The 25,737-nt window shown below is 37.3% G+C and overlaps 1 protein-coding gene across 3 annotated transcripts in view; it reads left to right on the top strand.

Annotated features, from left to right (window-relative positions):
* Nucleotides 1-25,737, top strand: part of GRM1 (glutamate metabotropic receptor 1) — a 389,633-nt gene that overhangs the window by 325,350 nt on the left and 38,546 nt on the right. For all 3 annotated transcript variants that reach the window (XM_005659163.3, XM_021087033.1, XM_021087041.1), the window contains exons 7-8: nt 3,318-3,444; nt 15,469-16,399. In XM_005659163.3, coding sequence (XP_005659220.1) covers nt 3,318-3,444; nt 15,469-16,399 — 1,058 coding nt within the window. The remainder of the gene's footprint in view (nt 1-3,317; nt 3,445-15,468; nt 16,400-25,737) is intronic.

Here is a 25,737-nt window from a genome sequence, read left to right as displayed (position 1 = left end):
AAATACATTAGAAATAATATTTTAATTGATGGGATTAAAAGCCTCTTAGACATTATGTAAGTAAGGATCAGGAAACTTAAAGCATAGCAATAGAAAATATCCAAATAAGGCACAGAGAAGGAAAAACTAACTTAAAGAAATGAACAGACTCTCAGGGACTTGCAGAGTTCTACCAAGAGGTATAGTGAAAGTGCACTTGGGGGAGTTCCTGTTGTGGCTCAGTGGTCAACAAACCTAATATCCATGAGGACACAGGTCCAATCCCTGGCCTTGTTAAGTGGGTTAAGGTTCTGGTGTTGCTGTGAGCTGTAGTGTAGGTCGCATATGTGGCTCAGATCCTGCATTGCTGTGGCTGTGGTGCAGCCCAGCAGCTGTAGCTCCGATTCGACCTCTAGACTAGGAACCTCCATATGCTGTGGGTGCAGCCCTAAAAAGACAAAAAAATAAAAATAAAAATATAGTGCAGTTGGAAACCAAAAGGACGGAGAGTGAGACAAACCAGGGGAAGAAAATTAAGACATAATGACTGAAAAAATTTCAAATGTAATGAAAATGTAAATCAAATCCATGGAGCTCAGCAAATTCCAAAGAAGATGAACACAAAGAAGACGTTATAATTACATTGTTAAAAATCAATGATAAAAAGAAAAATCTTAATATCAGCCAAAGTGAAAAGGTCTGTTACCTACAGAGGAACAAGTGAGAATTATGGCAGACTTATCAGAAGCCATATGAAAGGCAGGAAAGGATATCTTTAAAGAGTTGGGGCAAAAAACAACTTTAAAACTAGACATCTATTCCCAAGAACAATAGAATGACATAAAGTGCTGGAAGGAAGAAAAAAACTGTGAAACTTCCATACCAGGTGAAAATATTTTGTCAAAAATTAGGTCAAAATGAAAACTTTTCAAACAAATAAAAGCTGAAAGAAGTCATAATTCTCGGATCAGCACCACAGTAAATTTTAAAGAAAGTTCTTCAGGCAGAATAAACTGTTATCAGATAGAAATTTGTGTCAAAACAAAGAAAGTAAAAGCACCAGAAATTCACTACTATATATAAAATAGATAAAGAACAAAGATCTACCGTATAGCACAGGGAGATTTACTCAATAACTGGGAAAAGAATCTGAAAAGAAATGGATATTTGTATATGTGTAACTGATTCACTTTGCTATATACCTGAAACTAACACAACATTATGTTAACTATACTCCAATAAAATTTTATTTTTTAAAAAAGCACCAGAAATTATAAATGTATGGGAAAATATAAAGTATGATAATATTTTTACGTCTTTATTTATCTATTTTTTTATTTTTGTCTTTCTGTCTTTTTAGGGCCACACCCACGCCTATGGAGGTTCCCAGGCTAGGGGTCCAGTCGGAGCTGTAGCTGCCAGCCTACATCAGGGCCACAGCAACTTGGGATCCTAGCCACATCTGCGACCTACACCACAGCTCACGGCAATGGCGGATCCATAACCTAATGAGTGAGGCCAGGGGTCTTCAGGGATGCCAGTCAGGTTCGTTAACCACTGAGCCACAATGGGAACTCCAATGTTTTTATTTCAAAAATTTATTTTAAAGATAATTGTTTAGAGCAAAAAATATAATGTATTATGTGAGGGAGTTATATGTATAGGTAAAATGTATTAAAACCCCAGGAATGGGAGGGAGAAAAAAAAAGAATATTGATGTAGGAGACTTACATTATACGTGAAATTATATAACATTATTTGAATGTAGACTGTGATAACTTAATGGTGCATATTGCCAGTCCTTCAGCAATTGCTAAAACAAAACAAAGAGGTTTAACTGGTATGCCACCGGGATAAGATAGAATGCTAAAAGATTCTCAGTTAATCCAAATAAAGGAAGAATAATAGGAAAAAGAAAACAAAGAACAGATGGAAAAGATAGAAAAAAATAAAGAGATGATTGATTCATATCCAACCACATAAATTATTGTAATAAATGTAAATGTACTAAACACTTCAATAAAGGGCAGAAATCATCAGACTAGAGATGAAGCAAGAGCTAATTATGTTTATAAGAAACTCACCTTAAATGCAGTGCATTTTGATATATATTCTTATATTGTGTAAGTGAAAAGACCTTACCAAACAAACTGAAAAAGGGGGAAAATTTAAACTGCTCAGATAATAAGCAATTCTTTAGTAATTTTGGACTAGTAATTTTTTTTCCAACAATTTAAATGACCTTTTGAATTCACCAGAGCAAGTCGCAAGGCCCATACTAGGGTCATACTTTCCCTACCCATCATTCTGTTTATGTATATAACGTTACTTAGGCTTTTTTTTTTTTTTTTTTGGTCTTTTCTAGGGCTGCATCCCGAGGCATATGGAAGTTCCCAGGCTAGGGGTCTAATCGGAGCTGTAGCTGCTGGCCTATGCCACAGCCACAGCTATGCAGGATCAAAGCTGCATCTGCAACCTACACCACAGCTCATGGCAGCGCTGGATCCTTAACCCACTGAGCAAGGCCAGGAATTGAACCCGCAACCTCATGGTTCCTAGTTGGATTCATTAACCACTGTGCCATGACAGGAACTCCAAGTTAGGCTTTCATAATTACAACAAAAAAATCCCACAGTTCCTCAGTTTTTATAAATTAATAAAGTTTTATGACATCAAAATTTACATGGCTAAATATTACTTGCTCTTTCAGGGAAGAAAAATGTATTTTTTTCTAAGAATTATTAATACATATTAATATAAATAATGATAAAATGCAAGTTTCATTCTTTTTATTTATTTATTTATTTATTTATTTTATTTTATTTTTTTTGTCTTTTTTTGCTATTTCTTGGGCCACTCCCACGGCATATGGAGGCTCCCAGGCCAGGGGTCAAATCGGAGCTGTAGCCACCCGCCTACGCGAGAGCCACAGCAACGTGGGATCCGAGCCGCGTCCGCAACCTACACCACAGCTCACGGCAACGCCGGACCCTTAACCCACTGAGCAAGGGTAGGGACCGAACCGCAACCTCATGATTCCTACTCGGATTCGTTAACCACTGCGCCACGACGGGAACTCCTCATTCTTTTTATAAAAGAATTTATTTTTGAAAAGCCTCCAAACTCACATGGAAGGAACAAAAACTCTCATCTGAACTCTAATATAACAAGGTATATCCCAATCCATGTATTTAAGCTTCCTCGACATAGGATTTTTTGAAAAGTTCCTTTGAAAAAAAAAAAAAAAAATCGTACTGTGAAAGCAAGTCCTCATCTGAAAAACAAAGACTTTCTGGAGAAATGGTCTTTAAGACAAATGAAATATCCCCATGTTCTAGGTCATACGGAAAGGAGAAGTCAGTTGCTGCTGGATTTGCACCGCTTGCAAAGAGAATGAATATGTGCAAGATGAATTCACCTGCAAAGCCTGTGACTTGGGATGGTGGCCCAATGCAGATTTAACAGGTAGGAGTGGCCTCACTTGTAAGCCTTGTCCCTGACTGTTGGCCTTCCAATGTGCCCATTGTCTAAAATGTTAGTGGTTAGCTTGTGTCTTTTTCAATGTTTGTTTACGTTGTTATCGTTCATGCCAAGTTATACACATAAACCTCTTATAAATTTTCCATCATCTATATGTAAAGTTCATTTAAACATAAATAAAAGTGTATTCAAAGGGTATTTTAATACATCAGTTGGTCCTGTTTTTCTTTTCTAAAATTTTTATCTGAAGCTATTTCTGATAACCTGAATTTATATTTGCAAATATTTCTTGAACATGTATATGACAGACACTATTGCAGCCCCTAAAGGTACAAAGATAAGTGAAATATAGCCCCAGCTTTATTTTGCTTAAAATATATCAGGGAAGAAACAGGTAAAAATAGAAAAGAAAATAGTCATTAATATAATAGAGGTATTTATGAATTACTGTAAAGTATGTTAGGCAGACAGGAGAAGAAAGAAATTCCAGACAGAAAGTAGAACATGAGAAACATGAAAGCATGTGACATATTTGGAGAAAAAACCATGGAACAAGTAAGTTGTCTGGTAAACACAAGAGCCTAGTACAGATACGGTCAGAAATGAGACAGGATGAGTACACTGGCAGCAAATGGTAAAGAGTTTCTGTAGGGTCTTTTCCTAAATGTTTTTTCCTAAATGGATTTCGGCTTTAAGCACAACAAAATCATTGAAGGACTTAAAAAGTAGTATCACAATATCTGTGTCTCAGAAGGATGACTCTGGTGGCAGCGTGGAGGAGAGTAGTGAGCCTGGACTCCAAACAGAGAGAATTTAGGAGGCTGTTGTGTTGGTCCAACTGAGTAGTTTCAAATGCTCTGAACTAGGGCAGCTGCAGCAGGAATGGAGAGGAATGAAGATGATTTACTAGTAAAATCAACAGGACTCATATGGTTGAATTACATGAGTTTATAAGCTTCCCCAAAGCAATGTTCAGGTATATGAGTTTTGATTTCCACAGACCCTGGTATGAGCTCATGGATGAGCGGTCTTGCATAGGTACTTTTCACAAATTTTACAAGTGATAGAGCCATAGAACTTTATCTTTGAGTTCCTAGGGACTTTGTCATCTGAGTAATGTAATCACTCATTTTAGAAAAAGAAAGCAAGGCCTAGAGAGGTGTTCTTGAGTGCCCAAGGTCAGGCACCTAGTTAGAGGCAGATCCTAGTTCATTGCCTCCTGATCTTATGCCTCCCTGGGTACCACTGAAAATCATTAGAGATGATAGCATTCATGATTGCTGTTTATTTTTTCACCTTTTAGCAAATGAGAATATGAAACTAAGAAATTGTGTGGCTTATTCAAAGGATATCAAGAATAATTGGTGGAGTAGAACCAGGTCACATAATTCAAATTACACTTTGGGAACGAAAGCCCTTGTAAAATGTTAATCCTATTAGAAAAAATTAAACTAAGATGAGTATTATTGGAAAGATTTTATTTTATTTTATTTTATTTTTTGGTCTTTTTAGAGACACCCCCACAGCATATGGAGGTTCCCAGCCCAGGGGTTGAATCAGAGCTGTAGTCACTGGTCTACACCACAGCCACAGCAATGTCAGATCCGAGCTGCATCTGTGACCTACACCACAGCTCACAGCAACACCAGATCCTTAACCCACTGAGCAAGGCCAGGGATCAAATCTGTGTCCTTATGTATGCTAGTCAGATTCGTTTCCCCTGAGGCACGATGGGAACTTCGTGAAAGACTTTAGAAATTATCTAGTCCAAAGGCCATTTTTAAATGCAAAGAAATTACATCAGAATATTTTTGTAGGTACAAACTGCATCTCACCTCTTTTTTATCTTTTTTTTTTAATTTATTTTTTAATTCTCTAGCTAGAGACTGGTTTTAAACTTCAGTGTGCCTGAAAATTACCCAGGAATTTAGTTATCCATCGGCAGAGATTCCCATTCACTATTTCTGAGATGGGACTTAGCAGATTCTGAGGCCCTTAGGCCCTGTGCCATCCTTCAAAAAACATTACTCTCTGGCTCATAGCCTGTGGCCTTGAACATAATTGCTACTTGATAAATATTTTTTCTATTGAGAGAATTAGAAAGAAGAAGGGTATCACCCAAGTTCATCAAAGTCAGTGTAGATAGTTAAAGAGAAGCCACCTCGAGAATCCAGGGGTTTTGGTCCCTGGGTCTAATGCTCTTTCACTATGCATTTATCTCATGGTTGCATGCAGTGGACTGACGTAAAAAAGCTCTTCCAACCTCTTTTTGGATATAAGCCTCCTCTTCCACTCATACCGTGTCTCTCTTCACATCTTCATCCTCCATCACACTGTGTGCTTCCTGCTAGTTCTTTTCGTCTTGAGAAAGCAGTCCCCTTAGGTGACCATTGTGCATGAGAACTGGGCTTGGCTTCAGAGTTAGTCCTCTCTGCTATTTGACTGAGACCACAGCTGACCAGGAAGAAGCTAAAAGACAAAACTAGTTCCTTTCTCAGGTTCATCTTAAATGTCCAAAATCCTGACTTTGAGGTATAAGAATTATCCTCTTGTCTATATTTTTGAGGGTTCCCCAAACTCTTTCTACTGCTTCATCTTCACTTTAATTGGGGCTTATCTCATACATGAAAAATAGGTTTATCCTATTTTAAAACATTAAAATATCAAACAACTTTTTAAAAAGAGTATGTCATAGAAATGGAACTCAAATTCATATATTTTATTCCCTAGAGATCTTCCATTGTGAATATATCATCTGCCCATTGCCAAATGACCATCACTGATTAAGGCTCTTTGACTTAGTAAAGTATTAAAAAATATCCTCTTTGTTTATAAATAGATGAATATTAATGCAGTTGTCTCTGTAAAGAATCTAATCAATTATCTTCCATCATATATTAAAAAAGTCACTAACATTTAGGTGAGTTGAGCCAAGCAATAGTTCAGGTTGTGTTTATTCAACAATAGCAGGCAAGTGGCTACTTTCGGATTATGTATACAATTCATGCTGCAACTCTTATTTAGGGTCTTTCAGAATACGCATCTCTCATACTCACTTGTACTTAGTTTTAACTTTTATGGTTTCTGCATTTCTTTCAGTCTTACACATGAATGGAAAATGAGATCTAATTTGCCACTTACTTGGTGCCATGTCAGGCTCAGAGCAAGGGCATAGTACATGGTGGTGTGTTTTTGATTGTTGCCATGGTAGCAGTAGTTGTGAAAAGAGAAAACCAAAAATCAGTAAAAATGCTCAGAGGAAGATATGCATTACCATAAGCTGGTATTTTGTTTTCCTGGGTGAATTTTTTTTTACTTAATTTTAGTTAAAATGATAAATCATTCTTCTTTGGAAAATAATGTTTTTCACTGAAGGTGAAGTTTGTTAAAATTATGCTTAAAATCATTTTACGAGAGAGCTACTTTTAATATATGCTCCAAAGACTCTGAGTGAATAAAAACATGTTAAGTGAATTCTTATTTTCATTAGAATATGTTGCTTTTTGGCTATGAAGAAAAATTTGTGTATTTCTTAGATGAAATGCCTTCTGAAACTATTAATAAGTTTCTCATATTTTCTTCTTGGGAAAAGTGCACATTTTCATTCAGCATTTAAGTTTCACACTTTTTTTTTTTTTTTTTTTTTTTTTTTTTGTCTTTTTGCCATTTCTTGGGCCGCTTCTGTGGCATATGGAGGTTCCCAGGCTAGGGGTCCAATCGGAGCTGTAACCGCTGGCCTACACCAGAGCCACAGCAACGCAGGATCCGAGCTGCTTCTGTGGCCTACACCACAGCTCACGGCAACGCCGGATCCTTAACCCACTGAGCAAGGCCAGGGATCAAACCCGCAACCTCATGGTTCTTAGTCGGATTCGTTAACCACTGAGCCATGACGGGAACTCCTCCCACTTTATTTTTTATGAAGCATAAACCAGGATTTATCTCTTCTGCCATGATATACAACTTGAGAGTAGTTTATCAATTCATGGACCAGTTATGTGTAACCCAATTGCTATTTATTCCTTTGAAAAAGTCAAATGGTATGAAGCAGTTCCTCAGAAAGCCAGACTATACTAAATCTTATCATTAAAAAGCAGAAAATACTAAGTTATAGAAAGTAATTTTAATTATTTTTCTCCATCCAACGGTTGCTACCATCTCTCATATAATCTACTCATTTGTTTACTTTTATGTTATACACCACCACCTACTTTGCACCACATATTTTTTAAAGAAACTGGGACATATGGATGAATGAAACAAGGTTTATATCCTGGAAGGGAAGCTTTATATGAAACTAGACATGTAAATAGGCAATTTTAGTATAACTCTTAAAATACGAATATGTGCCAAATTTCATATAAATGCAGAGAAAAAAAAAGTAATCATGTTTCCCTGAGAAGAGAAAAGCCTTCACAGAAGAAGGGACATTTGAGTTGCAAATTAAATAATAAATAGAATTTCACTTTTTAGATAATTTATATTAATGTAATAATGTTAAAGCATTGCAGTACAGCTTTATGCAATCCTGAAGTATTATTATAAATGTTATTAAATGCCCCAAGACACTTTGGATCATTGTGGGTATCTTTATTTCTTGACTCATATTAAATTTGCCTTTACATAATTGGAAAGAAGTCAGATATTAAATTTTAGCCTCCTCCAATGCATTTGACCTTATAAGTGAGCCAATACTTGTTTCAAAAAATTAGGAGTAACCCCTTGTCTTCAGATCAGTTATTACCACTTTTCTTGGATTTTGCTCAGTAATTTGTAGTCTACTTGAAGGAAACTGACTTGTCCGATGCTTCTCGATTGTTTAGGGTAATTCTAACCATGGACACTGTCAGGTCTTTAAGTTCAGAGCTTTAAATATAAATGGTACAACTATCTTTAAAGTCTTCTCCTTTTGAATGCTAGAGATCAGTGAGGCTCAGGACACTCTTCACCACTGATTGAACTTAACCTCCACCCCTTCTAGTCTTGGGATACCCAAACACCCTGGAAGGTGGCAACTCTTCTCTTTAAACTTCAAAGCAGGACAAATAAGCACATTACATTACATACATGGATAATATGGAAATTTTGTCTAATTCTCTCAATATGTCCGAGCTAGCACTTCTCAAATTCAGGATGTCTAAAAAGAATAAAATAAAAGAAGAAAGGAAGAGGAAAGAGGAAGAAAACTTTTAAGAAGCTTATTCAAAATATAAATGATCACTCCTAATCCCCAGATGATTCTGTTTTGGGTGGTCCTGGATTGGCACTGAAAATCCTGGTTTCCACAAAGGGAAAAGGATCTAAGATTTTCATGAGACAGAAAGCAACCATAGTGGTGTTATAGGTATATTGTTTTGTAGTGTTGTTATGACAAATGGCTATTATATCTAGAATAGTAGTATCCCCTTCTACATAAGGTTGTTTTTCTTCATGTGTGTTTTAATAGATTATATAAGATAGGCTTAATTTATGGCAAGACTTGGAAGACTCTCTGATTATATATGAAGATAGCTGAGTATCAATCTTTGGCTTCCTGCTACATTAGGGGACTGGAATTTATGACATGCAGTTTAAAATTTGAAATTCCACTAGTGACGACCAAAAAACCAGTTCATTTACTGATAGATTTCATCTGGCACATTTTATCAGGCTGATTTGGCTATATGACATGAGGGTCATAAAAGATTTTACTGAAAGTTTCTACCTTGAGCTGTCTCAAAATCAATGTTCATTGTGCAGATTTTAGTAGCTCAGTCCACAGATGAAATATGCCCTTGTTGGAATATGGGTCCTAGAGAGCGTGCACTTGGCTATTTCTTGGTCCCTGGGTGCTAACCTGTACTCTTTCTCTTACTGTCCTTGACTTTTTGCCTTTCAATGGAAATACTACATGAGTATGTTCTGTGAGTCTTCTGAATCCTTTCAAACATTTGAACTTGTGAAATATTTGCATATACAAAAGGTATCATTACTGAAAAAAGTTAGTGTAACATACCTAACAATAGCTTTATATAATTGAATTATTGAGTTAGAGCAATGATTATCTCTAGTAAAAGCTAGGTTTAGGCAAGTACTTATTATTAGTAAGAAGAATGTTAAAGGCTAGTTCAACTTTGTATAGCTTTTAACCAGTAAAGAAGTATAAACAAGCACGAGCATTCAAAGGAGAGTATGATAGATATAAGAATCTTCTTAAGATGACCTTGTACAGAAGACCATTGTATAGTCATCGGCTTCCTCAAGGTTCTTCAGGTAATAGTCAACTTCCATGGGCCTTCAGCTTCTGGAGGTTCTCCTCAAAACCTCAGTTTAAAATCACCAAAGAATGTAATTTCCAGCAATATTAAGGTTTCCTTTTACTTGTCCAGAGATCTTGGAATGTATACAGCCTTGTATAATTTAGTTTCATAAATAAATATTCCAATGAAATGTCCCATTCCAACATGTTCCAATGAAATGTTCCCCCATGGGAACATGCCAACTAAGATCACAAAAATCTAATCATATTTTAACCATTGTAAGTACTGTGGCTTTTCAACAGGGGAATGCTGTAACCTATCCAGAAAATAAACTCTATTTAAACTAGTACTAGTGTACGTATAAGCCATAGAATGAGACAACTATATGCAATGCATTTGGAGTTACTCAAAGGATTCTTTTGCAGTCGTATCAGTCAATACCCCCCCCTTACGTTTTTTCCAGATTAATTTAATTACAAATGAAGCATAAACTGGCCATATTGCTAACCTGGAAATGTTTTCCCATTAGCTTTTAATTTTGTGGCCAATGCTTTTTAACTGGGGTAAATTCTCTCATTTTTTTCCATCCAAATTTTATCTAATGTCTAGTGGTTATTTTATCAGGTGCTACCAGATAGTCATTCTGTTTTTGCCAGATATTATCCTCACACATCTTCCACGGCAATTATTCTGGCATTTCTTTTAAGAATTTCTTTTCTAGATTTTATGTACCTGTAACTGAACTCTTGAACTTTTCCGTGAATTCGTTATTATTAATAAATTACTTACTGTTGTTTTATATGGGACTCTTGTGAAGACTTTTAGAGCAGTCTGTTTAGCATGATCATCTCTAAAATATTTCTATTACATTTTACAGTGCTAGTACAGTATTAGCTTTTATAGTACTTTTTTAATTACTGCAAGTCTCAACATTTATGGCAGCAATTATTTTATATAATATCAATACATCAAGAAATTAATATTATTGTTTATTTTTAAAGAGTGCCTTGGGAGTTTCTGTCGTGGCTCAGTGGTTAACAAATCCAACTAGGAACCATGAGGTTGCGGGTTCAATCCCTGGCCTCGCTTTGTGGGTTAAGGATCTGGCGTTGCCTGAGCTGTGGTGTAGGTCGAAGATGCAGCTCAGATCCTGCATTGCTGTGGCTGTGGCTGTGGCCGGCGGCTATAGCTCCAATTGGACCCCTAGCCTGGCAACCTCCATATGCCATGGGAGTGGCCCAAGAAATGGCAAAATGGCAAAAAGGCAAAAAGACAAAAAAAAAGAGTGACTGACTATTTATTTTTTAAAATGTATCTGTATCATTTTAAATAAGTAAATTATTCTGAAAGCATACCAGCTATTAATTCATATATCTGCCTCTTTTCTCTTAACAATTTGATATGCTATAAAGACCGCAATTTAGTTATTAAGATTGTTTATATTGTGATAAAGTATCACTTTTTATAATGCTAGCTGAACTACTTATTGTATATTAAACTAAATAGTCTTCCTCTTTTATTTTTAGTGTAATACCCATAGTGAAACAATATTAAGTCAAGATTTAGTACTGGGGTGTTCAATATTCTGTTCTAGGTAGGGACACTTATTGAATAACACAAGCACGATGCCGAGATTCTCCTCCACTGATTACAGAGCTGCTTCATTATGAGTATTACATCAGTGAATAGTAGTATGGGAAAGAGAAGTAGCAACAATCCATGGTTCACTAATTAGAAGAAGATGTTGGGTAGTTTCTGTTAATAATAGGGGTTTATTACGCATGGTAACCTTAGATTTAAAGACCTTGTATAAAACCTAAAGATATTTTGACTAATTTAGTTTGTGCCTGCTATTATCCTTAGGTAAGGAGACTAAGCACTGGCTATGAAATTAAGATGTTGGCTTTAATGGGTAAATTATCTATTACTCTGTAACAAATTACCCCCAAACTTAGTAGTTTGGATTTATTACCTCACAGTTTCTGGGTTATAAATATGGGCACAGTTTAGCTGGGTCCTCTGTTTCATGATCTTTCACAAACCTAAAATCAGGTGTCAGCTAGGGATGGGGTCTAGACTTGATTGTGGAAGGGTGCCCTTCCAAACTTACTTAGCTAGTTATTGGCAGAATATATTCCTCAAAAATTGTTAAATTGAGACCCTCTGCTTTTTTTTTTTTTTCCTCATTGTTGGGTCTGGACTGCTCTCACCCCCTTTCCATGTGGACCTTAGCAACATAGAAGGTTGCTTCATCAGAGCCAGACAGAAAGCCTGCTAACGAGGTGGAAGCTATTATTAGGTCACTGAATCATGGGCGGGACATCCCATCAACTGCCATATTCTATAGAAAAGAAGCAAGTCATAGGCCCAGTTCATGCTCAAGGAGAGGGGACCACATAAGGACATGAATCCCAGGATGTGGGGATCATGGAGGACTATCTTAGACACTGCTTCCCACAATGAACAATGGATCTTTGATATTGCTACTCTGTTTATACATCTACATCATGTTGTTGCATATTCATATTTATACAAAAAAGAAAGGTTTTTGATGATCTAGGTATCTATGATGATCTGCATGCTTATGGCTCTGTTTCAATCCATCCTTCTATTTCTGTGGAGACTTTTATCCATAGGAATTCTGGGATAAAAGCTCTGATTTGGATAGTGTCTTAAATTATACATAGGACAGATATTTTCATGACTAAATCAGCTCTATTTGTTCATGCATAAGAATTATAGACCACCTTGTCTGGCAGTAAATCCCACGTGTTAAATGTGTGGGGTGTGTCACTGATAATGTATCCTTACAATAGCAGTCTCAAAGTTTCAGCTGTAGGTTGGGGCATGGGAAGGCTAAAGATTTTCACTATTTGAGTGGTTTATTCAAACAGGGTATTTGATGTTCTACTAATAGTGAGATTATTAGCAGACATAAAGGCATCTATATCAATAAGAAAGAGATAATGTTTCCCTTGGGAGTTCAGAGGACAGACAGGGATTCTTGGAAGCTAGTGTCGTGTCTCCCATGGAGTTAAGTCATTAAACAGATTTTAGGTCATTATCCTGAATTTTAGCTAATGTGGGATGATGATTCTTTAAATGACATTTTTATTTGCAGTATCTATAGGTTCTTATTTATAGGCTCCCAAATCATAGAGAATATAGGCCTTTTTAGATGTCTTACCTCAAGATTCATAACTATATTGATTTCTAGCTTATTTAATTTTTAAGTCTATCTGGAAATGTCTAGTCACATATTGGATATTTTCTAAGTTGATAATTTTTCATTCTAACTTTTTTTTTTTCTGTTTGATTGCCCTAATTCTAATTTGAACCCATTTACAGAGAGGATATAGTCCTTTTTATGTCAGCTATTGAGTCTATCCCATGATTGTTTGAAGGTTTTCTAAAATCTATCTTTAATCTTTATTTTAAATTTGTATTGAAAAGAAAGCTTCTGAAATTGCCTTATGTAATGCATTTTCTATTTTTATTTTTAAATGTTATACCACGGGGTTATTTAAATCATCCGTTTTCAAATATGCTGCTTTTTAAACATCTTCCTCCACAAGGCTAAAAATTAATTGAATTAATTGCTATATACCTGTAGTGCAGGACAATTAGTATCTAATAAAAATCCTGAATTCTGCAGAAAATATTGTGCCTGTATCCCTAAAGTTTAGGAAAAATTATTAATTATAGCTCTTAATTTAGCTCTAGACCAGGGTTTTAATTCAACTTCAACAGATCTGACTTGTGTTCTAGAAATTTAAAATGCAGTATTCTTTTCTAATAAAAACAGCAAAGTCAGAATCACTCATTTACAAAACCAGGTTGCAAAGAAAAAGAAAAATGCGAGGAGGGTAGCTTTAAGAAGGCTACAAAGGCCTTGAAAAAGACTCCATTGGAATTTGAATTTAATTAATTAATTATTTATTTATTTAGTCTTTTGTCTATTTAGGGCCGCACCTGTAGCATATAGAGGTTCCCAGGCTAGGGGTCGAATCAGAGCTGTAGCCACTGGCCTACTCCAGAGTCACAGCAACGTCAGATCTGAGCCATGTCTGCAACCTACACCACAGCTCATGGCAATGCCAGATCCTTAACCCACTGACAGAGGCCAGGGATTGAACCCAAAACCTCATGGTTCCTAGTCGACTAGATTCGTTTCCGCTGCACCACAACAGGAGCTCCTGGAGTTTGAATTTTATTGAGCATTCTCGGTATGTCAATTTAAGGAGGTGAATATTGACCATTCAGTATTTTATCTCTTAATTTGTCTATAGTTGTTTGTCAGTATTTCAGTTTGTTAATTATGTTATATCAAAAGTCCCTCATAGTAGTCATTGTTATTCTAGAGAGCTATCTATCTAATCATCTTTCTAAACTTTATCAAGAAAAAGGGAAGATTTAGAATTAAAATGTGACTTTTTATAGGAAGCAGTTTTTCTAGGAAGAGGTTGAGACTTTGACGTAGACAGACCCCTGACACAGAAGAGAGAGGAGCCACCGTGATGTGTCAGGAGCATGTCTTGCGAGTGGTTGGCACTGATTCCGTTCCTGAATGGGTGGTGATCAGAAGCAAGGGCCGACACCCACCGTATAACACGCAAAAACAGTGTTGACTGAGCGGGGTGCTTGTTAAATGACTGAACAGGTTTAAAACAGGTTCTGGTAGTTCCTTGCTCTCATGGCTAGAGAACAATGAGTCTTTTCCTAAATTTATGGAAATACATATTTTTATTCTCACAATTTGGGAAATACTGGCCCAGACCAAACACAAAATCCTGTTTCTCTCTCTAAGAAATAAAAAAGAGGCTTTACTCTGGAAGGGAAAGACAAGCCAAACATTTAGGAACACGGTCCTGTCTCTCTTTTCAAGAGATGGGTGAGGGGAGATTTCAGTCTTCATTATTAGTACGTCTTTTGGAGGCTGATAATGCACCATGTAGAGATCATACAAAACTAAAGGGGTGAGTCTTAAAGTGAGTAATACAATATGTGGTAAAGGGGGGAATGAAGAGTCTCCTAAAGAATTCAAATGTAATTTATGTTCAAAACACTGCTGGAAGGCCAAAAACAAAATGAAACTTGTCTATGCGCTGGACTTGCCTCCTGACAATAGCTGCATAAAAATTTAAAAAAAAATGGTTTATTTCTTACTAACTTATTCTGTTACATTGTGACCATTGTAACCATCAATGGAAACATAATTTAGTTTCCTTCTTTTTCTTTCATTTTCTAAAAGTGTGGAACTGAGTTCCATCCAGGGAGCAGCATCTGTTTATAATGCTGAAAGAAAAGATTTTATAGGCTTAAGTATATCACACCAGGATTGTAATGAGATTAGGTTTGGGAACATGATTGTCCAGAGAAAACAGTGCTGTATCTCGATTTGTATAACAGAGAGGCAATTTTTTTTTTCTTCTTTTCTGCACCTGAGGCACGTGGAAGTTCCCAGGCCAGGGATCAAATCTGAGCTGCAGCTGTGACCTACACCTCAGCTGCAGCAACCCCGGATCCTTAACCCATTGTGCCAGGCTGGGGATCCAACCCTCCCCTCCCCACCAACCCAAGCTTCTACAATTAGATTCTTAACGCACTATGCCACAGCGGGAACTCCAAGAGGCACCTTTTTTTAAAGAATTAAAAATAGCATAAATTATGGAAGATGCAAATATAGCTATGTCTCTGATAACTAGTAAGCACTGTTATTATTGATCAGTAAAATCCTGGATACATTTTAAAACTATTTTTCTCATCACAGGTTGTGAACCCATTCCTGTCCGCTATCTTGAGTGGAGCAACATAGAATCCATCATAGCCATTGCCTTTTCCTGCCTGGGCATCCTGGTAACCTTGTTTGTCACCCTCATCTTCGTGCTGTACCGGGATACACCAGTGGTCAAATCCTCCAGTCGGGAGCTCTGCTACATCATCCTAGCTGGCATCTTCCTCGGTTATGTATGCCCTTTCACCCTCATTGCCAAACCTACTACCACATCCTGCTACCTCCAGCGTCTCCTGGTTGGCCTCTCCTCTGCCATGTGCTACTCCGCTCTAGTGACCAAAACCAATCGCATTGCACGCATCCTGGCTGGCAGCAAGAAGAAAATCTGCACCCGGAAGCCCAGGTTTATGAGTGCCTGGGCCCAGGTGATCATTGCCTCAATTCTCATTAGTGTGCAGCTAACCTTGGTGGTGACCTTGATCATCATGGAGCCCCCCATGCCCATTCTTTCCTACCCAAGTATCAAAGAAGTCTACCTTATCTGTAATACCAGCAACCTGGGTGTGGTGGCCCCTTTGGGCTACAATGGACTCCTCATCATGAGCTGTACCTACTATGCCTTCAAGACCCGCAATGTGCCCGCCAACTTCAATGAGGCCAAATATATTGCCTTCACCATGTATACCACCTGCATCATCTGGCTGGCTTTTGTGCCCATTTACTTTGGGAGCAACTACAAGATCATTACCACCTGCTTTGCAGTGAGCCTCAGTGTAACGGTGGCCCTGGGGTGCATGTTCACTCCCAAGATGTACATCATTATTGCCAAGCCGGAGAGGAATGTCCGCAGTGCCTTCACCACCTCGGATGTAGTCCGCATGCATGTTGGCGATGGCAAACTGCCCTGCCGCTCCAACACTTTCCTCAACATTTTCCGAAGAAAGAAACCAGGGGCAGGGAATGCCAAGTGAGTTATGTGACCCGGGTTTGCCTCCTCTTTTTCTCTTTCTGTCTCTGTCTATATCTCTGTCTCTCTTTCTTGCGTTCTCTCTTTTCTCTTTTCTTCTATTTGACCAAATCGTATTCTTCCATGTGCGCAATGTTTTACATTTCCTTTCTTATTCTTTTTTTTTTTTTCCAAATCTCACATTCTGTTGCAGTAGGAATGTTGTACTAAAGGTCTTTGTTGTTTTCATTTCTTTGGAAGAGCAAGGAGCTTGAAACCACAACCAGTTGAGCATCTCTTTAGTCTTACCTAGAATCTGCAGCTTCTGTTCTGCTCCTAATGTTTTCCCTCTCTATGGGTCTCACTTCTGTGAACTATCAACACATCACTGGCATCTGGTCAGACATGCAATCTCTAGTTTTAATTTTTAGTTTAGATCATGGTTGAGATTGTATATGATTTATTTGTCACTCTGGTTACATTATAGTGTCATCTTGTCACTATTACTCATCTTGAATGGAGAGAAAGGAAATTAAGGACCTGGGGAAATTTGATTATTCCTAAATTTGACTACAGCTGAGCACCAACTCTGTCCTAAAACAGGTTCCCACACGCAACTGTCCTACCATGGCCCTCTTATTTATTGAACTTTAATGTGTATTGTAATCTTCCACAACACTATACATGCATTGACCTATCTCTGGTACAGGGCTATGATCAGAATGGTTTCCTAGCCATAAAGCGCCAAATGAAATAAGAAACCAGATAAAGGTGAAGAGCCCCAAAAGTGAGAGTCAATGTGAACATCAAAGCCCAGATTATTTCTATTTTGGTAATTCTTCTGAGTAGTTTATGTAAAAAAACACATTCCTATCTTCTTCCTAACTCTGTTTTGCCAGGAAGCATATGCTAAAATTTGCATGTGTCATCTATTTCTGAGACCCATGAAAACAGATTTATGTCACATTTACAACTTTTAAAATAACATGGATGCTTAAAGTTCCAAAGGTAATTGAATTATACAGAAATTAAACAATTTTACCCAGTGGCAGTATTAATTTTACTTTTTGAAGCAGTTCTTTAGAAGTGAAGAATTTGGGGAGTTCCTGTTGTGGCTCAGCAAAAAGCAAATCTGACTAGGATTCGGGATCATTCCCTGGCCTTGCTTAGTGGACTAAGGATCCAGCATTGGCCATGAGCTGTGGTGTAGGTCACACACTTGGCTCAGATCTGGCATTGCTGTGGCTATGGCATAGGCCGGCAGCTGTAGCTCCGATTAGACCCCTAGCCTGGAACCCTCCATATGCCATGAGTGCAGCTCTAAAAAGACAAAAAAAAAAAAAAAAAACCAAAAAAAGTGAAGAATTTTAATAGTAATAATAATAACATATAATTTTTATAGCTATTCTGTGCACCTAAACAAGTCAGCAAGGTAGGGTTAATGGGTATTATTTCCCCTCATTTTGTATGTGAGGACACCAAGCCACTGTGAAATTCTGTGCCTCTTAAGTTGCTCCACTTAACTATCCATTCTCTGTGTAGGTCCTAACTGGCCTGACATTTCTCATCTTAACATATGTCAAAAAAAAAATCTACATGCTTTAAACTTCTGGATTTTGTATCTTTATTTGCCAAGCAGCAGCATGGGCATCTTGTACAGAAATCATATAATTGGTTTGAGGATCAGATGAGGGAATCTATGGGAAAATATATCTTTGATATCCATCAGGTTTTATTATTATTTCAGATAAAAACATCCTTAAATTTTTTCAGTGTTACAAACAAAGCCAATAGTTTACACCTACTTCTTGCCGTATCAATTTCAAGTTCTTCATGAGATGCTGATTATAAAAGTTGCTCAGTTGTTTTTTTCCTTGTCCTGTCTTTTCATTCTGGCCAACATCCCCTGGGTTCCAGTGGGCATGAAAGCAAAACAGCAGTGCCATGAAATGAGAAAAAAAATAAACCATAGCCACAGAGCCCAGATGCACAATGGCATCATGACAATTATCATTAAGAGGGGAGGGATGAGAGGAAACAAAATGAAAAGAAGGGAGAAAACACTCTTTAAACTGGAATGTTTGTAGCGACTAAGATATTTCCTTTATTGCGTCCCATATGGCTTTACAAGGGTTCCATTCCACCATGCACCATTACCCAGCTCCGTGTTTTCTAACTGCCTTGGTCATGGTTTTTCAGAAACTTTCATATGATTTTAGGTCATGAGTCATTTCTAAAAGCTGTTCTTCTAACCATTTAATGGAAAGAGAGAATCTATGTAATGAAGATATCTTGTGTTGGTACTCAGGAGTATGTATTTTTGAAAGCTCTCTCAGTGATTCTGTGTAGAGACAGATATGGGCACCTGTCCAAGAGAGCAGTGACTAATCATTAGTCTGCATTGCTTGGCTGCTGGGATAAAATGAAGTGAGCTTATCATTTCTATAGTAGTCACGCATTTTGTATATTTCTGATTACTTTCTCACACCTGGAACTGCTTTCCTTAGAAGCTGAGAATACTGCGAATTTAGGAATTCATTTCGTTTGGAATCATGCTTTTGAGAGAAAAAATCAGCTTGATCTAAATTGGATTGGTTGTCTAGGAAGCACTGCTTTCACCAGTTAATGCATTGCTCAACTATTAGCTGTAATTGATCAAGCACTGTCAGGTTATTATGGTGAGAAATATACTTCTAATTAGTAATTCTAATATGCAATTTTCTTAGTACAATTGATAGCTCCTCCAAAGTGTACCACATACCTGAGCTGACCCACAAGTGTTTTCTATAAAGCCTGAACTTCTATGGAAAACAACCATTTATTTACTGATCTTTCTCACTTACTCTGCTTTTACTTCTCTTGCAACTCTCTGCAAGACTGTACTTTTAAAATATAACAATAATCTCAGTGCCTCTGTTTTTTACCTTTTTATTGCTGTTTTGTGATTTCTGGTTTGGCTTAAAGTTACAAAAACCACAAACAATCTAATATTTTCTACAGCCACAAAAATATGGCAGAGTTTTGCCAACTGAAGTAAGGGGCTGAAAACTCTGGTGAACACATCACCCAATGAGTTTATTACCATTCTGGATGTGTAATCCCTGCGTTTATGGTGCACTGTGGGTGTTCGGCAGCCTGCATATGTAGCTATAAACACAGAACAGATGCTGTAATGAAGAGCTTCCAACTCATCTATCTGTTTGAATATTATGCTGAGGAGTTGCAAGTCCAAGTACATTCTCATAACAGGCTGTTTCTGAGATACATGGGAGGGATGATGTTATGTGTCTGCTTTTGCAAAGTTTACTTCAATTTGTTATTTAATTCACAGCCAGATATCTGACACAACCAAAGGCTTGGGAACTTGCATTTATATTTTCTGAAATGTAATTTAGGAGGAATTTAATCAATAAATTGAGTGATTGGGTGACTTGAGTTACTTTAGTTAGATGTCCTATTGGGCATAATCCTGTCCTGGAAGAGCAACTCAATCACATAATTACTTTCGACATCTCTAGTATCTTTAGCTGTTAGTTTAACGTATTTGAATGGGAAAATATTCAGGCCTAATTTAACATAAAGATGTTGGTAAAATTTCTTGGCAATAGAAGAAACATAGAAATCCATAGACGTTCATAATTAAGGAAATTATTTAGATCCACGTTACTTATCACTTCCTTTTAAAACAAAATGAGTTAACTTTATACAATTAAAAAAAATTAAAACAATGTAAATGACATGCTTTCTCTAAAAAAAAATAGTTATGTCAATGGCTAAATATCAAAGTGACATTTTTAGTTATTTTTTGGGGTACATAACCTTAATAAGTGCCCAAACAATTAGAGGGCACTTGGAGCTGAAATGTGACAATACACTCCTCTGACTTATGGGGTGCATAACTGCATGCAAAACCGAAAACAATTATAATCACCAAAAAGGCATTATATTGATGCAAGAAGTAACTTTAAAATATAGGTTTCTAAGGAAGTAGAATATTAGTATGTTTCTGTGATTGTTTTTTAAGCATTTGAATATATGTTTTTAATGTGTGCAAAAGTAGATTGAAATGCTAAATGGAATGATGCTCTGAGGGTATTTTCCTCTTGGTCTGCTAGAAATTTTTTTTGTCCACAAGAAAAGGCACATAAGCCTGCAACATTAGTGCTTATGCCCTGGGTAAGCATCTTGTCTTTCCTCCTTTGATTATGAAAGGAAATACGACAGCGAGCCAACAGACATCATAATCAAAGAGGGATAACATGTTCTCTTTCATAGAAAGACCTCATTCACTGTTCTAGCTCGTAAATGAGAAAATCTGTCATTTTGAAATCGTTTTTCCCTTAATCAAACAATAAGTGGCTTTAAAAGTTACTATAATTCTTCATTTGATTTTACAGTAAATATCAAAAGATTTTATTGCAGCACTTGCCATAGAATTTCACTACTTGAGAGTAACATTTATGGTGGATCTACTGCTTATTCATTCATGTATTCATTCGATCAGTGATTGTTTCAAGAATAATATATGCTTCCTAAAAGCACTTAGGTACTTGATGTGGTGATAGTAATATTTAGGATAAAAAACATTAGACGCAGGCACAGATTGCACCAGTCTTGCAATACAGTAAGGGAGACTAAAACATATAATTAAATCAGAGTTCTCTCATAGTACAGTTGGTTAAGGCTCCGACATTGTCACTGCAGCAGCTTGGACTGCTGCTGTGGTGTGGTTTCTATCCCTGGCTTGGGAACTTCCTTATGACAAAAAATAATAATAATATATATACATTTAAAACTAAATATATAGTTAAAACTAAATATATGGTTAAATGCCATAATAGAAGGTCAATATAATATTTTGAGGGTCCAGGGAAAAGAGATTAAATCTAGCTAAACAGAATGGTATTTGGGGAAAGAAGGGGAAAGACTTCCTGATAAAAGTATTAAAGGGGCCTTTGAACTTAACTATTATTATTATTATTATTATTATTTGTCTTTTTAGGGCTGTACCCATGGCATATGGAGGTTCCCAGGCTAGGGGTCTAATCAGAGATGTAGCTGCCGGCCTTTGCCACAGCCACAGAAATGCCAGATCCGAGCCACGTCTGCAAACTACACCACAGCTCAGGGCAACGCCGGATCCTTAACCCACTGAGTGAGACTTGGAATCAAACCTGCAACCTCATGGTTCCTAGTTGGATTTGTTTCTGCTGCACCACGATGGGAACGCCAACGTTCTTTTTGTTTGTTTCTTTGTTTTGCTACTTTAGGGATGCACCCTCTGAACTTAGCCTTAAAGGATTTTTTCAACAGGAGAAATTGTGCCATGAGAGACCATTTTACATGTAGAAAGTAATGTAAGTGAAGATTCAGAAATGTTAGTGCACTTTTGGGTCAAAACATGGAATTTGTTATGAATGAAATACATGGAGAGATGTAGTGTTGGGTAAATTTGTAAAGGTAGAAAGAGGACAGACAGTAATCAGTGTTCTAAGAAAAAAAGCTTGGATGCATTTTATACGAACCACAACATGCATGAATGATTTTTGTGAAGTTTTATGATCATGTAGTATTATGGGAAGAGACTGACTATAGAAAGACTATAGCATGCTACAGTAATCCAAAACAGGTTAAGGAGTTCCCTGCTGGCTCAGTGGGTTAAAGATCTGGCATTGTCTCTGCTGTGGCTTGGTTGCTGCTGTTGCCTGACTTCAATTCCTCGCCCAGGAACTTCTGCATGGGTCAGGCAGGCATGGCCAAAAAACAAAACGAAACACACACACACACACACAACCAAAAGACAGGTTAAAAATAAAAGGCTTAAATTAGAGCAGTGGAATAGAAGTCAAATCCCAAGTATGCATATGAAAAAGTTTTCTGAGCTTGATTCATTAGAACTGGAATTTTGATTTTTATAGAGGAAGAAAGGAATAAACAATAGCATACAATTCTCGTGATTTGAGAAAAATACAACTATCATAAAAAGTGATAGGGGATCCAGGAATAGAGCTGGGGAAATGTTGGTAAGTTGGTTTTCAGACTCAATCAATTGAAAATCCTATAAAGGCATTCAAACAGAAGCATCCATAAGCTATTTAAAAATTTAAGTCAGGAGCTTGAGAGAAAGGTCTGGCCAGAGCTCTAGATTTGAAGCATAATTGTCAGAATGTTTACAGTGGCCAAAAGAATGATTATGACATGAGAAAAGAAGAAAGTAGGAGGAAGAACACTAGGGAATACTTATATATAAGAGATAAGATAAATAAGGAAAAACCGAAGACGATAAACAAAATGGAATTTAAAAAATGGGAGAAACAGAGGAATTGCAGTATCAAAGAAAGCAAGAAGGAGGCTGTATTTTAGTCAGCTCTGTTGCCATAGTAAAATTCTACAGACTGAATGGCTGAAAAGACAAATATTTATCTCCTCACAGTTCTCGAGGCTGGAAGTCCAAGACCAGGGGGTCAGGATGGTTGAGTTCTGGTAAGACCTCTCCTCTTGGTTTGCAGACAGCTGTCTTCTAGCTTTGTGCTCACATAACTAATTTTCTGTACAAGCATAGGGACGGAGAAAAAGAGAGAAGGGGTGTCTTGTGTCTCTTATGATAAGAGCACTAATTCGGACCCCACTCTCATGACTTCATCTAACCCTAATTACCTCCCAAAGGCTCCACCTCCTAATACCATCACATTGGGGGGTTAAGATGTTGACGTATGAATTTGAGGGGGACAAAACCATTCAGGCCATCACAGGCTGTTTCGAGAAGATAGAACTTGGGATCCTTGGGATCCCCAAGAATGGAGACTCTGTGGCTATTCTTGAGTGGTTTCAGTCGTGTGGTGTGAGTAGAATTGTTATTGCCATAAGTGGAGGGGTTTGTCATGAAAGGAATTGAGAGGTTTAGACAGTATCTAAGGAGACCAGGGAAGACAGAGGCGTGCTATAAGAGAGGAGAAAATTAAGTTTGCTTGTAATTCCTAAGGAGCTGACAAAGAAAAATTGGAAATATAAACCAGAGATCATACGGTTTATGCTGGGCAGTCTGTCCCAGAACTGTGTCATTGCAATAGAGCCACTGGACACCAGCTGGCAACTGTGACAATGAAGGACCAACTCTGAAAAATACTTTGGTTGTAGTTGATGCTGGTTCTCACTTAGCTATGTGTGTGTTGCTTGACATTAAAAAAAAAGAAAAAGAAAAAAAAAAGGCAGAAAAATCAAGCTGGGACTTTAATTAAAAATTAAAGCAATTTTAGAGGAATTTTAATTAAAATCCTAAAATACAGCCCTTACTATTGATTTCATCATATCTCTGGGCTTACAAACATTGATTGTAAGATTTGAGGTGGAATAAATGAGGGAAAGCTGGAAAGTAAGGCGTGCTATCCGGGAGTTATGGGTGGAGCTGGAAGATTTCCAGCTCAGAGGTATCGGTCATTTGCAGAAGAAGGGCATTGTGTATTCAGTACCAGACTCAGTGGAGAATGAAACAGTTACCTTCATTCAGCTGGGATTGGAAGGGACTAAAAATGCAACTCCTTGGCTCTCCTCCTGACAGCCCATCACAGAGCCTGAGCCTGCCAGCAGGAGGGTATTTTGTTTGGATTAAAGCCTTATGCCCCCTGAAAAAAACAAGCTAAAATGCCTTCACTCGCAGGAATATGTGACATTTTCTGACCTAAAAGCATGTAGTTTAGAATGAAATTATCTGTTATTCAGAATGAAAATAGTAAGCTGTGTGTTGAGGAGTTGCCGCTGTGAGAGACCAGCTTCAGCAGCCGTGGACTTTACAGCAGGGAAGGGGTGAAGGATATTAGGATGAGGAAGGATGGACACAACTTATACCCCAGAAGGTGCAGCAAATTTGCCATCACCATGGTTTCCTTGCTTTTTCCCTCTGTGAATAATGTACTTATTCTGCAAACAGCACGGAAATGAAAATAGCTACTTTTAATACTCATGTTTAGGCTCTATACTGAGACCATGGGACATAGATTGTGCTACAACTTCAAAGAGAATATATTCCTTTTGAATATAGGTCACCTTCTATATTTCTTTCAAATTCAAATAAACTTACATGACATACATCGTCTAGTTCTCAAACAGTATTTTATTCTATGTTTATAATGTGTAGTTTCTGAAATGAATTCAGAAATGTTGCTTATGAATATCCAAAATGGGAGTTCCCGTCGTGGCTCAGTGGTTAACCAATCCAACTGGGAACCATGAAGTTGTGGGTTCGGTCCCTAGCCTTGCTCAGTGGGTTAAGGATCTAGCATTGCCATGAGCTGTGGTGTAGTTTGCAGATGCGCCTTGGATCCCGCACTGCTGTGACTCTGGCGTTGGCTGGCAGCCGCCGCTCCAATTCGACCCCTAGCCTGGGAACCTCCATATGCCATGGGAATGGCTCAAGAAATGGCAAAAAGACAAAAAAAAAAAAAAAAAAGAATATCCGAAATGATCCAGAGTAGGTACATACAACACTATTGTGCAAATAAAGAAACTAAGACTTGGAAATTTCAAGGTCATTTTTATCAGAGGAACGAATGGGACTAAAATCATTGTTTCCTGGATAAAATCATTTATTTTTATCATTATTATTAAAATACAATTTTAAACACTTTTATGTATATTGCCTAAATAATCTATTCATTCATCCATATATTCAATAAAATAAATAGACATGGAGCCCGCCCTCAAGAAGCTCATAGTTTATTGGTATAAAACACTGTTATGATAAAATCCAGTGAGTGAAATGATAGGAAACGGTATACTGTGGTGAATCAGGTGTGTGGATAAGTTTAGAGTCAAGTTTATTGAGTCTGGGTTCGTTATTTTTACAAGATCCGACTCTATGTAACAGATACTTTCATTTCCCCTAGTTTCACTCTATGTAACAGTCACCTGTTAAATGAAAGAAGCTATCAGAGGACACACTGGAGGCCTGCAGGCTGAACATGACCAAGGATATTCTTAGATCACAAGAATAAAACTTACAGTTTCATTAATTAAAACTCTTAGGCTACCGCACCTGCAGCCCAAAAAGAAAAAAAAAAAAACAAAAAAACAAAAAACTCTTTGGTACAAGTTACAGAAGCCAACCTAAGTAGCTTACGAAATTTATGTTCCCTTTATATAAATAAATGGGAAAATTTATATAGCATATACAGCACAGCGTCTAGCATATAGTAAAATCTCAATGATTGTTAGATAATGACATTAAAGTTATGAAAATAGGGGAGGAGATATGGAAGTTCATGCTAACATAAAACTTTGCATGGTTACCCCTTCCTGTAAAGAGAGTTCTAAATACTGGGCATATGCATCATTACTCTCAGCTCGTAATACCCACAGTGTAG

The sequence above is a fragment of the Sus scrofa genome, chromosome 1, assembly GCF_000003025.6.
Source record: "Sus scrofa isolate TJ Tabasco breed Duroc chromosome 1, Sscrofa11.1, whole genome shotgun sequence".
NCBI classification, from domain to species: Eukaryota; Metazoa; Chordata; class Mammalia; order Artiodactyla; family Suidae; genus Sus; species Sus scrofa.
This window is presented reverse-complemented; position numbering and strand designations above follow the sequence as displayed.